Source organism: Stylophora pistillata, chromosome 4 (assembly GCF_964205215.1).
Source record: "Stylophora pistillata chromosome 4, jaStyPist1.2, whole genome shotgun sequence".
Lineage (NCBI taxonomy): Eukaryota > Metazoa > Cnidaria > Anthozoa > Scleractinia > Pocilloporidae > Stylophora > Stylophora pistillata.
The window spans coordinates 2,982,396-3,000,000 of NC_142522.1; the positions used below are offsets into that span (position 1 = coordinate 2,982,396).

Below are 17,605 nucleotides of genomic sequence, written 5' to 3' on the forward strand. Positions count from 1 at the left end.
AACCAGGAAGGGCTACGCTTCCGGAAAAATATTGAGCGCAGTTTTTTAATCCATATCTAGCAATTAATATGCATAATGGCGACAGATAGGTCTGCATGAAATGCAAATGATCTCTTTGGATAAATAGAGAAGGTTTGGAAGCGATCTAGTTCAATAAATTTCGTCCGCATATTTGGACATGTTTGATGTTGTTTTTCCTTTTCTCAGCTTTCGCGAAGAATGCATGTGGAGCTAACACAGAGGGTGGAAGGACTCAAACAGGTTTAGCTGCTCATTTCCTTCTTTGTTGTGTTTCCATTACATTATTAACTTTTGTAACCCGATGTTTGAATAAATATTTTCGCACTCCCGTTAATTACTTTTAAGAAACCAACCAAAACACAAAAATTCGTCGTGGGCAAAACTTTCAACGTCCATACCGATAAAATGTTGTTTCTCTAAAAAATAAAATTGCAGAGAAATGAATTTAAAAAATTGCAAAGACGAAAAAAGGCCAAAATTGAATCGACAATTAAGAGCGACAAAGAGGCCATTAGCATCTGGAGAAATATGAAACTCGAACAATATCAAAAATGAGAAATAGATAGCATAATTAGATTTATCGCTGCTGCGAATTAATGTTCCAGGAACAGATCATAGCGAACCCCCCGGAAAGATCTGTGACGTCATTAAATCTTTTCATCAATTTGTGGCAGCTGAAGATGTTGGTTAATCGTTAATTTATTCCAAATAGTTCGCCCTTCAGTGAAAGTCGATAGACAGTAGGCGAGCTTTATCCGTGGCTGGGATCCGCACCGCTAGAGCCCAACAGGCACTCAGACATGGCGAAGACCTTGTTCAAAAACTCCAGAAAGGGAGACATTAATGACTATTATACCATCGAAGACGGAGAACTTGGAAGGTTCGTCGAATCGCTTGTGCGGTGTTTTGTTTCGTTGAACTATTGCCTTCGCTTTTGCAGTAATTCGCTTTGACAGGGTCCTTGGCGCATGTGTTCGTCCATTGTAAGAAACTATAGCAACATTCGGCATGTGTGCTCTCGTCGATCGATCAGGTCTACAAAAGCTCATTTTTGTTTTGTTTTGAATTTCAGAGGAGCCTCGTCTGTGGTAAAGAAAGGCCGGCACAAGGGAACCAACAATGAGTACGCTATTAAGATAATAACCAGAACAGTAAGTGAATCCTAAAGTTTTAGTTTTTTTTATTTTGCACAGCTGAAGGACTGTACACCGATGAATTTTTTTTCGGTAGGGTTCGGCATCTCGCTGAGTTTGTGTATGTAAAGCTGCATTTGCAAATTTGTCTGTCAAAGGGTTCAACAGCGGGGAACGCGGTAGTTAGGGCGAGTTAGTTGCCATGTCATTGTGGTTCTTTATTTATAAAGTTGCACACTTTCGTCACAGAAAGTATCCTACAGGTGCTTAAGTAAGCCTTTTAAGCTCCTTAGATTTCTGCAAAGTGTATCTAGATTCGTTTTAAAGGTATAAATTTTGCCCTTTTTTTGCGAAACATAACAGTAAATTTCCATTTATTTAGTAACTTTTAATGTATAAATTATACACTGTATCTTTTTTCCGATATCGACGCTAAGGAGAAAATGCTAGACTAAACACGTTGAGACAAGTATATACTGATTAGTTGTGGTGGAAAAAATAAAATCGATTGATCTTTGGTCTTAAAAATGAAAGCGCCGTAGAAAAAGAACGCCCATCGTTTCATACATGCGTGTGGTTTAGTTGTAAACATCATCCTAGGAGCGACTCTGAAGTTGCTACACTCATTGCTGTATTTAAGCTCGTTATTATTCACCAATTGAATGCATTAACAATCTTAAGTACATTTGCTTCTTGAATAGTTCAAACGCCGGCACTTGTTGAAATATTTTAATGATCGTTCTCACGTCATCAACACCGTATGCGATCAAAGGAGTTTACGGAGGGAATTTGTAATTTTTCTTGTCACCGTTCTTCTTGAAGAAGTCCTCGATTCATACAGTTTAATTAAAATACCAGATCTACGAGATTTACTTCTTTAGCCGTGCCAGACTAAATATTTTCGGAGGTGAAGCAATGTCACAGATAAACAAAATTAGCTGGAGCAATACAGATTTTGTACATGATCCCTTTTGACGAGGCCAATATTATAGAAATGCATGGTGGTTGATCAAAGGGACTTATTGAATTCTTAACATAGAATGTGATCTCTTTTTTCTTTTTTACAAGTGAGAAATCAACACTTTAATGGTGAGCTCTATTGAAAACTCCTGGTTAACCAAGTAAGGGTTTGAGTAATCCTGTCTGTTCAAGAATTTGACAAAAACGAGATGAATAATTCGTGAATATTTATGCTCAACCTTTATTTACATCTACTGTGCCTTAGTATTATGCACTGCAAAGGTTTAATTTCCAAGCTATTGTTCATGGCATGAAAAGGAGATATATTTGTTTAGCTTTCTTTGCAAACTGCTTGAACTCATGATGGACAATAGTGGGAATTCGAAGTATATTTACTCGTAAGTAAAACTAAATTATTAATTATTAATTTCTTACTGAACTCGTTCTCTTTCCTATAAAAAAATCGAATTTTTTTGTTAAATCAACATTTTAACTCTTTCATTCCTCAGATCTAACTATTAATTATTTGCACTGCCTGTCATACTTCTTTCATAGTTTTAACATTAAGAATCTGGTGGAAAATTAAACAGCATCCATCAGTTGATATTTTTCTTTCTTTACATCACCTTTTTGTGTGAAAAAGTGTTAACGTTGCAAGCTAGGAGAAACCTCCTGAACATCTCTCCAGAGACTAGCAGGGTGAAGTAATGATGAGGTAGTTGGTGAATTTGAAATCCAAGGCTTTCGAAGCTTATGTTGAGTGCTGAGATTTGAGTGGAAAGTTTTTCAAAAAGGGAACTAAACTTAGTTAACCTGAATTGCGTAGAGGCAGTGGTTGCGGACATTGGACATGTTTGATGTGTATGTGGACATGTTTGATGTGTATGTGAACACCAAAACTGCCAGATAACCAACAGGTAACTAGAGATGTTATCTAACTGAAGAGAGACCTCTAGCATAGGAAAAATAAGTAATTAAAATAGGTAGTAAGGTTTCAATATCCATAGATCAATTTGTGCCATTCATGTTATTCAGCAACCAAAGGCCAGAATTAAGGTCTCTCTGTGGTTCTCATCATTGTAGATGACTTTGTTTTTCTCCTTTGGAAAGAAATGTGCTAGGCTAAAAACTAGTTTTTGGTTGTAAAAATATTTTATTTTAATTTTTTGAATGCTTTTCTGAGAAGTTTAATTAAAAAAAACTTGGCTATGAATGCAGTAGTTGGAAAAAATCCAAGAGTCAGAAGCTTAACCCACTGTTTGTTGGGTGTGAATCACTCCTGTAGTTCTGAGTCAGGCAACTACAATTTCTTACATTGCTTAGACTTATTTGGTGGCTCTGTTTCAGCTTCTTACAGGTGGTCTGTGCATGATTGTAGCTGTACAAATAATGACAGCATTTCATCTTTTCTTTTCATTTTGAGAAGCTTTTGTTGATACAAAGCATGAAACCTTTGGCAGAACTTTGTACCCAGACATATTAATTACAGAACATTATTAGATATCTCTGTTTTAAATATGTCTGTTTTTATGGGATTAGGGGTTCATGTAAATACTACCTAAACCACAGATGGTTTTCATGTCATATTTATTACAGGATGTTGGCAGTTATCTCAATTAATCATGTTTTTGTGGATAATTGGAATGGATATTTATAGATAATTATTTATACCGTTAATTGATAAATGTCCTTTAATCTTCAAAATCACTTTGTTTGTTTTTGTTTTGTTTCATTGCAAATACAACATTTCATTTTAATTTAATGACTTTTAATGTTTATTGCATAGAGTCATTTTCAAGGACCATGTTTAGATTGCTAGACAGTCACATGTCCATCTTGTCAAACGTTTTTAATTAGGATATGAAGGAACAGGAAATTAAGGGTGTTTCATAAGTTTCAAAGTTTGCACAATGAGAATTTTCTGTCGTTATAAAAGTAACCACAAGGCAAAGACTCAAGTACTTTGTGAACCATTCTGATACCAGCTACACCTCTTTGCTGCATATAATTGTATGTTTTTGTTTAATTTATTACTGCGACTGTTTTGGTCACCATAGCAATGAAAGAAATTTGGCAACCAAATTTATAGCATGCATTGTAAGTTACTAATGGTGACCTGTGCTCACGCAGTGGTCAATTAGAAATATATGCTGAAATTGTCTTCAGAACTTGGTTTGATGGTCTGAAGGCAAGGTGAGATAAACATGAAATATTACTCATGTTTTGCTATTTACCTTTGGTAAAAGTTTGCCTCTTTAATTCACCTGGGCTACCATAGCACTATGCCCTGAGATATTGCGTGCAAATTCTCAAAAAATGAATGTAAGCCAGAGAGCGGATCCGATTATTTACTTCAAAGACAATTGCTACATGATAAGTGGTTAAGTAAGTTATATAAATTTTCCAGAAGGGTATTTTCTTATCTGACAACCGAAATGTTACTCTGGGCAACCATGCTATGTTTTAAGGTTTTCAGGTAGTGACTTTGTAAGAATGTGAAGTTGGGAATCCTGATTTTATTTTTTTCAATTTTATTAGGTTGATCAAAAAATAATTGCTACTGAAATTGACATCCTCTTACACATGAAACAGCACTGCAATATTGTAAGTATATTTTACTCTTGCACTAATTAAATATTGGTAAGAAATACATTTATTGGTTGTATAGGTTCAACAAGATTATGAGTATTTAAGAGGTCATTTACAATTCTACTACTATAATTATGATTTATTATAATTAAACTCATCAGTTATAGATTATTTTTATTATTTTTATAGTAAATTTTTCTTATTCTTTTGCATTGAACTTTTGAAGACTTTGCATTTCCTTTGTCAAGAGACTTAAAATTACTGTTATCATCGTTATCACTATAATCATTTTTATTATCATTATTATCATCTTTATTATTATCGAAAAGCTCGAGAAGTAAACATAGACGAGGTGTGTTTTTCTTAGCTTCTGATGGACATTTTAATGTGTTTTTTGATTTTTAGGGTTTTTATCAAACGTTTGTAAATATTTTGGTGATTTTAAATAAAGTGGAGTAACATTTTTTTATTTTTAGATTCAGTTACACGAGATCTTTGAAACGCCATCACATATTTACATGGTCCTTGAGTTTGTTGAAGGAGGTGAACTGTTTGAAAGGTGAGTGTTGTCAGTTAAGCCAGAGCTCTCCAGCCTCATGCATTGATTTTGGGACGTCTGTTAATCGCAAACAAATTCAAATTTATTGCACTGAAACTATTATGATAATCACATTTCTCACGCATTTAAGGTTTCTGATCTAAACTGTTGATTTTGAGATAGCCAACTGCTGATTTAGTTGAATTTCTATTATATATATATATATATATTTCTGATGAGTGCTTAGGCACAAAACTCAGAGTTACAGAGAATCAATGTGTCCTCTAAAGGTATACTTAATTAGCTTAGCAGTGCTACTACAGCATTGAGCACTTAATGCCAAGGTAGACTCTACCCACATTTATTTATATATATATATATATATATATATATATAATTATGCATGTTATATAATTATATATATATATTATATAATGTATATTCTTTTGAGTTAGGAAAATACAAAGACTATGCTTTCATCCTTATAAGCCTGTTTTGTGATTACCATCACTCAAACAAAACATCCCCTGATATAATAATAATTAATAATAATTCAATATTTATATTGCACAAATTAACATGTGGATATGATCAAATGCACATCACAACACTTTTGAGGGACTTTGGCTGGACTGCATCAGCAGTTTACAAACAATCCAAGGAAACTTATTATTTGAAGATGCCCCCTCCCCCCAATTCCCAGTAAACAGGCCAGACCACGTCACAGTAATCTCGTGAGTGGGTTCTTTAACGTCCCCTGCCTAACTAAATTAACTAATTAATAGATACAGGAGACGGGACCTATGGTTTATTCGTCCTTATCCGAGAATACTAGAATGTCTATCCATTTCTTGACATTATAGAAAGGTAGCGCATTCTCCTCAGTTATTTTAAGACCTTGAGTGTTGGTCTGGCCGGGGCTCGAACCATCGACCCCGACCTCCCGCACAACAGTCCAGCGCTCTAACCAATTGAGCTAACCGGGAGGCGGATGATGAGTGAGTAACCATGAAACAGGCTTGAAGGGATGAAAGTGTAGTCTTTGTATTTTCCCAACTCAACATATATTGCACTCGACTACTTTTATGTATCGAGCACTGTAACATGGAAAATCGAAACGCAGACTTCTTATTACATATTATTTATTCTCTATATTATTTTCATAGTGAATTCCCTTTGTAATTGATCTGAACATTTTTCATCAGTAAAAATTCTTGCTCACAATAAAAGAATGTATATCTTAGCTACCTCCCTTTTTCACAATTTTCTAAGGGAGCATGTCCCCATAACTCCCCCCCCCTCTCTTCAGGAGGGAGGTGATGCCCGCTAGTGCATTGCAGTTGAAGGCTATGGCCGGGAATCTCACTGTTAGTGATAAAACACAGCTCAGCATGTGCTTCAGGCATCACAAGATTTAAGTTGTTGTCAGTTTGGGGAAAGGAATGGAGATATCAGTACAACTTTTGTGATTTGTCATTATCACTATCTGGTCATTTCAATCTCAAATCTGAGTGATTTGTCACTAATCCTGAGTACTCTTTTTGATACCCATAATGCTTCAACTAGCCACCAGGCATTCTGCAAAACTAGTGGTTTTGTGTGTTCCTTGAAGTGTTGAAAGGCTGATAGTTTCGAAAGAAACTGTTTGGGGCTGCTTCGGTGGGAGTAATGAACTAATTTGGATATATCGACAAAGTTGAAATGGTAGTGTTAGGCTGCTCAGCCGCTCAGCTCAGCTCATGTTTGCCAAGAATCTCCAGCACAGTATGATTGGACAGAGTTTGATCTGCCCTTTTTCTTAGGCTTCTATCTGCTCTCAACTCCAAAGTGATAACATGCAGTCCATTTTCTTTGTCCCATTGATGGTTCTTCTTTAATTTTCTTTTGTGTTTTGTTTACAGAATTGTAGAAAGGGGTTATTACTCTGAAAAAGATGCAGCCGATGCAGTCAGACAGATATGCGACGCTTTAGCTGTAAGTACATTAAAGTATGTGACTATTTTATAGTTGTTCCTAAATTGAGTGTCATAAGAAATCTGGAATTGCAGTTTGATATGAAACTATTTCAAGCATAAAATTAATCTGTGACTATTGCGGAAAAATAGGTACAGTCAAACCTCGATTACCCGGACCTCGATTATCCGGACTTTTCGATTATCTGGACTTTTTCTCTGGTCACATTTTTTTCATGATTATTAATGAGCTTTGATCTTCCAAACTTTATGAGGTAAAAAAATTCAGAGATTATGTCTAAATTCAGGAAAAGTGCATTTAAAACAGCGCATTACCTCCTCCACTTTCAAAAGATCAAGCACTCGGAGAGTCATCGAAGCAGACTTTTAGAATTTAAAGTGTGTTCTCTTTAGTTTATTTCTTTTGTTTATATTATTGTCTCATTAATATTCATATTTTCAATTATCTGGACTCTCGATCATCAGGACTGATTAGCTAAGTCCCAACAGGTCCAGATAATGGAGGTTTGACTGTACCGGTGATTTTAATGCTAGGGGTAACCCTGTGATGGACTAGCATTCCATCCGGGGGGGGGGGGGGGGAGTAGAAATGCTCCTAGTAACTTTATGCTACGGAAACCGGATTTAAGTGTTGGCCTGATGGGCCACCTGGCTTGTAAACAGGCTTCACCACATTTTTACAAAATTTTTGATTTGTTACTGAACAGATGCATGGCAACATGAAATCTATTTTAACATACATCTCCTGATAAATATTCCAGACAAGAATTTTGATTTTTCTTTTGTGTGCATTGTGTTTCAGTATATTCATAAACACAAAATCATTCACAGAGATCTTAAGGTATTGAAAGGATTAAAACCTTCATGTGTCTTTTATTAATCTATTGTATTCTACTGTAAATTGTTTGAGAAATGTACTTTAAAAAAAAGCATACAACTTTTTGTTTATGTACACTGATGTTGTTATATTCTGGTAAATTTGTTAGTTATTTACCTTAAAGACTCACAGACCCAAACACTCTCATATGCTTCATTGTTCTATAGCAAATGCTTATTGGTTACATTTACTTCTTTTTGTGTTAAGCCAGAAAATCTCTTGTACGCTAATAAAAAGGAAGACTCAGCCTTAAAAATTGCAGATTTTGGGTTGTCAAAGATGCTTTATGGTGAGCAGTGCAATACAGCAACAGTGTGTGGAACCCCTGGATACTGTGGTTAGTAAACATGCCAATCTTGAGACTGTTTGATCTTTGTTATTAATTGTTAGGTATGCTTCCTGAAGAAGAATATTATAATATTCTTATCCAAACTGATTCAAATTGTTCAACACTTAATTTCGTTGTTTTCCTTCCACCCAACTTTGTGGTCAAATCATATTTCTTTATTGGTCATACAAGTTACTCCCTAGATGGAGTGTATTAATATATCACATTCAAGATGAAGTTGAGCCTAAGTTATTGTTGAGAATCAACAAATGTTAGGATTTTGTTATCTGCTAACATGTAGCTGCAATAATCAATGCCTCTATAATTCTTACAAAAAATTATCCTGCAACGACCAAATCCAGTTATTGTCCAATTTGTGCTCACTGAAAATCTTTTGAGTTTAGATAAGTAAAGATATGATGCAATGTAACTGTGCTAGCAATGATAATGTGTAACCAATCAGAATTGTATGTATATATTGCATGTATGTAATTTTTTTATAGTTGTGATCAGGTCTTGTATTCCTTGCAAATATCTGCCATACCTACAAATGTTGATTTGTAGCAATTTACATTATAATTAATGTTTATGTCTCAATGTTCCTTAGCTCCTGAAGTTCTCAAGGGCAATCCATATGATACTAAAGTTGACATGTGGGCTGTTGGTGTTATTGCTTATATACTGTGAGTGATGTGCAATCTTTTTCAAATTGTTACTAGCAATTCTGTTTTAAACTGCTATGGGCGATGCAAAGCGATTAGCAGATGACATATAGTAGATCCATTCAGTAAGAAAAAAACAAAAAATATATATTAAATAACAGTTAAACAGGCAGATATTGAAGGCGCAGTAGCCTCATGGCTAGTGCGCTTGACTGCGGATCAAGCAGTCCAGGTTTGAGCCCTGGCAGGGGACGTTGTGTTGTGTTCTTAGACAAGACACTTTACTCTCACAGTGCCTCTCTTCACCTAGGAGTTAATGAGTAACAGCAAATTTAATGCTGGGGGGTAACCCTTCAATGGACTAGCATCCCATCCAGGGGGGAGTAGAAATACTCTTAGTCGCTTTATGCTATGGAAACTGGATTTAAACACTGCACCAATGGGCCACCTGGCTTGTAAGCAGGCTTTACCTACCAAACAGGCAGATAAGAGTACTCCTTTTGTGAAGGTGTAGTCTGATCGTCTGGGTGAGTGTAGTCCTGAGAAGGACTGTTGTCGGTGGTAGTGACTGACGTTTCGACAACCTGTGCGGAAGTCATCATCAGAGTCAAGTGAATGATTGTTGTCAGTAGAACTGACAACAATCAGTTGTTGTCAGTGAATGATTGTTGACAACAATCGTCTACTGACAACAATCATTCACTTGACTCTGATGATGACTTCCGCACAGGTTGTCGAAACGTCAGTCACTACCACCGACAACAGTCCTTCTCAGGACTACACTCACCGGGACGATCAGACTACACCTTCACATGTTACCCCCGGGTTCAAACCATTTACTGCAGTACTCCTTTTGCATATAATTCAAAGGTAGAATGCAAGGAGTAATTCATGATTGAATGTTAGCTTTATTATGTACCTGTCTTTCATCTATGCTATTACTGCTTGGCTGCTGAGGGTCTGGGTAGGAGAGTTATTTAGGCTGTATTTAGGCAGCACATTCTTTAAGTTTGCCCACATATGTAACCCAAGTGAGATGTTGGAGTTTGTAAATTACACTTATGAGTCATTTGTGGTTGGCAAACTGTCCTAGTGTTCTACCAACATCCCAAGTAGTGTATTTAGTTGGTTATGATTGACCCATAGAGAGTGTGGCAGGTTGCTTTTAGAAGATGGATGTGGGTTTATTGGTGCAATAAATAATGAATTTTCAGGCAATGGGAACATCTCTATTATCTCAGTGATTCTATGAATTAAAATATTTATCATGTTCCATGGGAACATCTCTATTATCTCAGTGATTCTATGAATTAAAATACTTACCATTTGAGGAAGGTATCATTAAAGTTATTTGATTTTGGATTCTTAAAGTGCACCTGACCCCTAAATTCTTTTTTCACTTAAAAAAATCTTCCTGCTTTGGTGAGTATTTCTTCGAAAAAATTGTTGGATTTGGCTAAATCCTCATTTTTTTATGCCCTGTTGAAGTCGAGATCCGAATGGACCACGACCGCGTAAATGGGGATCTGGGCAGAGTACACTTGTGACGTCACTTTGAGAAGACGCTCAAGGAATTCTCAGCCAGTCGTCGACCTGCGAAAGCCCTTCTAGCACTAGATTCATTCTGCGGCATATATCTGCGACCAATATCGATCTAACCTTCCAAACATAACCAGTGAACTGTGCAAAATGGCGCGAAATACAGATTGTTGGGTTCTCGAAGTGACGTCACATTAGTTGCCAGACTCTTGATCCTTGAAACACGGTCGTGAGTCAAAATGGCGATGATTTTAATGCGATTTTCCGTACTTCAACGGGGCACAAAAATTTAGGGATTTGACCAAATCAAAAAATTTTTTCGAAGAGATACTCACCAAAGCATGAAGATTTTTTTAAACGAAAAAAATGTAGGGGTTAGGTGCACTTTAAACCCTATTTTCTTATTAAGGTAATAATTTGAATATATCAACAAAGTTGAAATGGTAAATTGGCCACCGTAACGATTACAAAAGCTGACGTTTCGAGCGTTAGCCCTTCGTCGGAGCGAATAGAGGAATTGTGGGTTGTGTGTGCTTTTAAAGGCAGAAAATAGAGCTACGTTATTGGTGGCAACGTGGCAACGAGAAAAACACGAATAAATTAGTGGAATGAAGGAATTAAGGTATCACAGCTTGCAAGAATTAGGGAAATGATTGTCAAATTGAAAAGCTCTTGATCTCTTATTAATAAATTCTCTGTGTCATTTCCAAAGGAAATGTGTAAACAACAGTATGGAGAATATAAATGCTGAAGTTAGGATGTGAATGCTTAGATTTGAACTATATTTGTTTATTTTTCATCCAGGTTGTGTGGTTTTGAGCCATTTTATGATGAACGGGGTGATCAAGCCATGTTTCAAAGGATCTTAAAGTGTGATTATGAATTTGTTACTCCATGGTGGGATGATGTTTCCGAAAATGCAAAGGTTGGTTTCTTGTGATGGTTTTGAAATATTTTTTAACATACATTTAAGCGTGATTAAAAAATAAAATGGGATCGTTCTGAAGTTAATAGCTCTGGTATGTCTTCCTGAAAGTTGTTAATTACTGCAGTTAACTGTCTGTGGAAAAAAAAAAGGTGGAAAATTATTCACAGCATCTACCCATCCAATTTTTAAACAGGCAAAGAATCCCTTAGTAGAGTTTCTTTGCAAGAGTTCAAACCATTACTTAGTTACCATTGTCTCTCATTAGGACCTTGTCCGTAAGTTGATAGTTTTGGACCCTAGTAAGAGGTTGACAGCAGAGGAATGCTTAAAGCATCCTTGGGTACAGGTGAGCCTTTACTAGTTGTTTAGAACGACGTAGCCGTGGATATAGGTAGGGTGGAGAATGGGGATAGTTTGGTACTTCGTGCTAGGCATTTATAGATTATGCTAGCATAATTTTTGGCATAATTCGAGCAAACTGGCATAAATTCTGCCAAGTAGCAATGCTAGCATAATTTGCGCATTTTGATAATTATCAGATCATTTTTGATGCCATTATTTGATAATTTTTTGTCTTTAGTCCCAAGCACTTGGTGACCTTAATCGATATTTAAAGTTTTAGTTAAACTAGTAGCATTTGTAGTTTACTGTGAAGCACTAAGCCTGGGTCTAACCTGAACCACATGTTTATTTGAAATTCATTGTGGATTTGTTGCGTTTCTTTCCTGTAGACGAACGGCTTCTAGTTAAAAAATATATCTTTTGGACTTATTTGCATTTTTTCAAAGAGCATAATTTAAAAAAACGGTGGCATAATTTGGAAAAAAGAGCATAATGTTAGCATAATTTGGCCAAACAAAAAGCAATGCTACTAGCATAATATGCCACTTTTACTAGAATAATCTATAAATGCCTACTTCGTGCCCAAGCCACCTACATCACAGGATCCGGATCAAGCGAGTTTTACAAGTGATTGTGCAAAGCTTGACTTTTGCATGGTTACTGTCAAACCTTTTTTCTTTATTTTGAGATCTGCGATGCTTCAAAGTTTCACTTGTCACTGAACCCTGGCTCAGCTTTCGTTGTTCGATACCTGTCTTGTTCAAAAACTCGTATTGAGCACGTTGTACTTAGTTGCATAAGTTAAGGCCATGTCAATCAATCTGTCAATGAAACTTTTTTTAAAAATTGTGCCAGTCGAGCTTCATTTGAGTGGCTGTGGAAGGCTGTGCACTTTTCTTTTAAAACTGATAGATGCAACATTATGGTTTACTTGGATTGCAGAGGCGGATCCAGGAATTTTTCATCGGGGAATCCAAACTTTGGTTCAGAAAGGACTGTTGGACTCTTTTGAGGCAAATTACTTCTCCCCCACACCCCCCCCCCCCCACACCCCCTCCCACCAGTCGCGGTTGCACGTTATAATTCCTTGGTCGCTTACCTTTTACTTGGATTCATTAATTTAAAAAATCAGCCAGTTAAAAAGTGATATACGATCCTGCGGAGTAAGAATTTCAGTCTCGAAGTTGTAAGCGTCAGGTCTGATAGGGGGGGCCTAGACCCCCCGGACCCTCCCCCTGGATCCGCCACTGGATTAATCTCTTTAACTTTGATTTTGTCCTTCATAGGGCAAGGCTGCTAAACGGGACAAAATGGACCAGAAGTTCTTCGACAAATTGAACGAATTTAATGCCAGACGAAAACTAAAAGGAGGGATGATCGGTATAATGGCATTAACTAGTGCATTTAAATCAAAGTAATAAGTTTTTTTTTTTTAGACAACGGTGCATGGGACTTCACGGTCGTGAAACATATATCTTTACTTAATGCTCTACGAGCTACGACGAACAGTTGTGCGACCGAAGTTGTTCAGGAACTTTTCAGTTTGTGAAAGCATATGCACGCGTTCCTGTTTCTGACTTTACGTCTTCCGGTGTTTTGTATATTTTTTTTTGTTTTATTTTTTTATCGCGACTGATTTTTTGTTTGCTGTTTTGTAATGTAACTCCAAATCTGATATGAACTGTTAAAAATATTAATATAACATTACCTAATAGACAAGGATTGCCGGCGAAATTACCTACAGGCTAGAAAGCCTCTCTCAAAGTACAAAAGTTTTCCATTTAATTACTTTCCTTAGTCAGAGTCTATTTGAATCTCCTACGTGGTTTCTGTGACGTTCTTTGTCCGAAACACGTGAAGATACATAAATCTTGGGTCCTTCATGACAGTAAGTTACAATTTGAGGGCTCTTAGAGTGAAATCAAACAAACTTAATTTGATTCTTTAAGAAAACGTACCTACAGATTAACTAACATTAAATTGGTTGCTGAAAGATTATCCTATTTACATTTCAAGCTTCGTACGTGTCGTGCACACCACAGTGTTCTTCCTTCTTCGTTTTGTCACATGGCGTGTGCCGGGGTGACAAGGAGGCCTGGCGCCAGACTCCTTATCATTAGGTCTTTGTTCAAGCCCTGGTGCGGTCGCTGTGTAGCAAGACCCTTTTCTCTCAAAGCTCACCTCCCCACACAGGAGAATAGGTACTAGCTATCAGTCAGGAAAACCTGGCAAGACGCGGAGTTAGGAGGGAAGAGGGGGTTAGCATCCCTGGGACAAACGTGTGTAGATAAAGCGCCGTAACTCGACTCATTTTATGGCCGACTTGGCCTGTCGTTGAACACATATCCACTCAAGAGGTTGGGAAGGTAGCTTATCCCTACTCCAACGCGGGAAGACGTGGATGCTCTCCAGCGCAGCGCGTAGTTCAGAAGACTGGGGTTTAGATTAGGCCAGGGATTGGGGTGAGAGACCGACCATCATATCTTCAGCTTCCGAACGAAGAAAACTAGAAAGGATATGGCCAAAACTGTATTTCGGTTTCGAAGCTCTTCAACCCTGGTAGAAGCCAGTTGATGAGACCTCCATCTTGAACAAAAGGACAAAAGGACAAAAGGAAAAAAAAGAAACCTCGAAAGAAAATTAATCTTGCCTGTATTCACCACTCAGGGGCCAGCGAAGATCAAGAAGCATTGTTGAAAAGAGAGGGGGGAGTCAGGGGAAAGAATGAGCGGTTTAAATGTTTAATTTACTCCGTCCAAGAATTCTCAAGATATATCTCTTTCCGGAAATAGCACTTCATAAACATGCTCGAGGCGAAGCAGGAGCTAAAACTGTCTAACTTTCTCTGTTGCTTTTATATACACATCCATGTGTGGAAGAGGTACATTTTCCTACTCTACCATTACGTGATGGATTATTCTAGTTTGCTAAAAAAAAAAAAAAAGGAAAAAAAACAACTAGTCGTTGTAATACCTAATAATTGTTCTGTGGCTTAATCGAGCCTAACTCAATATTTTAAGACGGTTATAAGCCAACTGTACCAGAACACTTATCATTCGAATTGATATAGTGGCTTCATACTAACGAGGCTTTCTTCCTCGCTACTCGGGTGAATTTCTAACCCTGAAACGAGGCCTCTCTCGTTACTCGCGCGAATTTTTAACCCAGAGCTCCACTGCCTATGAGCGTGTGAACTATCGCGTGAACACCAGTTGAATGCTAGAACTTGAGGGCAAAGTTCCCATGTGATCAATATTGCCTTGCCATGGCCTCGTCCAATGACGCATCATAGTTGACACTTGATGAATTATTGCAACAGGTCCACGGCAACAGCTACTTTCTTCATAACAATAAATTTAACTCTGTCAAAATATATTTGTACAATGAAGTCCTCTCCGAGGATTTTATTCCCAGAGGTTTTATTGATCCCAGCAGGTAAGATTTCTTTTAATCAAGCGGATCTGTAAGAAAAAAAGACAATATAGTGGAAAAATGTAGAAAAATGGTATGAAAACGGGTGCACTGATAAGGAAACATTTCAGCAGACCAAACAACAAGACAAGAAAAAAAAAAAAAGACAAACAAAGGAAAATATTTATGACTCAGCAACCTTATTTTAATCATATTTCCCTTATACGGTAGTTTCCGATTTCACTTACCTAGACAACGTGTAGATATCGCTGACCAGATGATTTTCTCTTGTGAAAAGCACATCACGCCGAGTTTTCCTCCACGAATATCAGGATCTTTTATTACACCGCTATCTATCATTAATTTGTTGTACTTTTTCCAAATTTTCAGCCTGAGTTGCAAATAAGTGAAAAAGAAAATTAAAAATTTAGTTTCTTAAGATAAGAACGCTTATTTGTTCTGGGAAACCGGAGATCAACGTAAGAAGGGCCAGTGGCTTTTACCTCATGGTACTTTTCGATGGTAGATAAACCAGTTGCCATCGATAAGCTGTCTTATCACGCCAGCCGTGACCGTTCTGTCGATCTTTCCATAGAAGAGTTGCCTGCGAAAAGAAAAGACTATGAGACTACAATTTTATCTTGGGGGAAATTTTTCGGGAAGAGTGACACCAAGTGTCGCTTTATTAGCGACTGGGGGAGCACGTTTGGTATTTAATGGTGATCTAAACATTTAAGTGCATTAAAATAATAGAACTAATGCTAATGATAATCGTAATGATGATAATAAGTATATACCAAACAAGTGATAGAGCTTTTCCTGCGTGCTGATTGGCTGGTTTGGAAGTGATTATCGAGCAGCCGCAGAGACAAAATCGCGCAACAACCAACTAATTTCCGACCAGCTTTTGGTACATTGACAGAAATAAACTTTGTTTTGTTTCTGTGTTGTATGTACTAAAACAGTTATTCATCTCGGTGTCTGTGAAAGTGGTAGATATTTACAGAGCCGCGAATTCTGCTAATATCCACCGCAGATCATCTTCACTTTGGTGGAAAGTTGTTTATCATAATGGTGATGATAATGATAGCGACTGTAACGATAAAAAATAAATTAAAAAAATAATAATAATAATGATAATAAGAACAACACATTTACAGAAAAGAAAAGCTCTTTGACAACCTTCAATATATTACCCACCGTAAAATAGCTCTGGAAGTTCTAAACAGAAAATGAGTAAAAGTTTGACAGCCGCTAATAAGCTTGCAAATCTCTATCAGATTCATTTAGCGACTAAGATTATTGTGCCAGAAATACAAACAAAATTACGCTTGAGCTTTAAACAATCCCGTGCGTGACCTTAAAATAAAGCAGTGCTTAAAACTAACCTCATGCGTGACGTTTCCCGTGTGCCAAAGAACATTCCGAAGCATGATCGATGGACCACTTATTGAGTTAATTTTCTAAAAACAAGCTCAAAAAGAAAATCAAACTTTAGAAAACAAAAACTTAGATATAAGAATTCAGAATTTCACTAATGGCAATGCTCAGATAACTTAAGGTGGCCTTTAATTAAGTCCCAAATGGAAAAAAAAACTTTCGAATTTTAGAATATATATTTTTTTCGGTTAAGTGTAATATAGTACAACCAATACCTCTTTTTTGCGGGTTATTTTAGTTTGCTTTTTGTATTTTACTTTAGTTCATCACTTCAACACCATGGAAACTGTATTGTTTGCGCCTTGTTTCTGGTGAAAAAGGCCATTGTTTCGCTGAAATTATCTTGAACGTCCCATGGGAAAATGCAGTGGGCTTTTTAGAAGTCTGGAATCTAATGCAGGGCCTTTACCACGAGCCTCTCTATCTGCGCATCATTCTCTCTTGACCCTATTTTGAATCTAGGACAACCACAGGAACACCATAGTCACTCACCTTGATGTTGACAGCTGACTCTGCCCTCGCTCTGATCGGTTTGGTGTCCCAGTAGACTTGTCTCTTCTGTTTCCATGAGGCCACAAAGAATAATTTCGGACTTTGGTATCCAAAGACAATGCCTATGATGTCGTCGTCAGATTCCGTGTTCACAAAGAACGTTCCACTGTATTCCACATCACGGAATATTTGCTTTCCTGAAGAAGAAATGATCCATTTTTGTCAACACATTTTATACTCTTCTCCTTTGAACAGGCTATTAGAACAGAGGCTGTCCTCCAGAGAAAGAAGTCTAAGATTTTAGTTTTTATTTCCCCAATCATATCCGAGAGGGCTTTCCAAATCCTCGGTGACACTGCTATTGAAATTGGC

General features: G+C 37.0%; 2 protein-coding genes across 4 annotated transcripts in view; one reads left to right on the plus strand and one right to left on the minus strand.

Moving 5' to 3' along the window:
- Nucleotides 1-207: 207 nt before the first annotated feature.
- LOC111321760 (calcium/calmodulin-dependent protein kinase type IV) lies at nucleotides 208-13,893 on the plus strand. Its single transcript, XM_088755891.1, has 12 exons — nucleotides 208-261; nucleotides 734-901; nucleotides 1,094-1,172; nucleotides 4,653-4,718; nucleotides 5,180-5,262; nucleotides 7,143-7,215; nucleotides 8,017-8,055; nucleotides 8,299-8,428; nucleotides 9,027-9,102; nucleotides 11,425-11,545; nucleotides 11,814-11,894; nucleotides 13,177-13,893. Exons 2-12 carry the CDS (start codon nucleotides 822-824, stop codon nucleotides 13,306-13,308), a joined length of 960 nt encoding a protein of 319 aa, XP_088612017.1. The 5' UTR covers nucleotides 208-261; nucleotides 734-821; the 3' UTR covers nucleotides 13,309-13,893.
- Nucleotides 13,894-14,609: 716 nt separating this feature from the next.
- LOC111321676 (cartilage oligomeric matrix protein) overlaps nucleotides 14,610-17,605 on the minus strand; it is a 23,531-nt gene continuing 20,535 nt past the window's right edge. For 2 of the 3 annotated variants that reach the window (XM_022924625.2, XM_088755888.1), the window contains exons 21-25: nucleotides 17,234-17,430; nucleotides 16,690-16,764; nucleotides 15,805-15,905; nucleotides 15,550-15,692; nucleotides 14,610-15,351 (exon numbers count right to left, since the gene is read on the minus strand). In XM_022924625.2, coding sequence (XP_022780360.2) covers nucleotides 15,338-15,351; nucleotides 15,550-15,692; nucleotides 15,805-15,905; nucleotides 16,690-16,764; nucleotides 17,234-17,430 — 530 coding nt within the window. In that variant the 3' untranslated portion in view covers nucleotides 14,610-15,337. Of the gene's footprint in view, nucleotides 15,352-15,549; nucleotides 15,693-15,804; nucleotides 15,906-16,689; nucleotides 16,776-17,233; nucleotides 17,431-17,605 lie in introns of those variants that run through there. The other variant, XR_015999632.1, reaches the window with a different exon arrangement.

Excerpts from the sequence above, each read along its gene's own strand:
- LOC111321760 (XM_088755891.1), top strand. The coding sequence starts at position 822 with ATGGCGAAGACCTTGTTCAAAAACTCCAGAAAGGGAGACATTAATGAC. Across the intron at positions 902-1,093 it reads GAAGACGGAGAACTTGGAAG|AGGAGCCTCGTCTGTGGTAA; the intron begins GTTCGTCGAATC and ends TTTGAATTTCAG. Across the intron at positions 11,546-11,813 it reads ATGTTTCCGAAAATGCAAAG|GACCTTGTCCGTAAGTTGAT; the intron begins GTTGGTTTCTTG and ends GTCTCTCATTAG.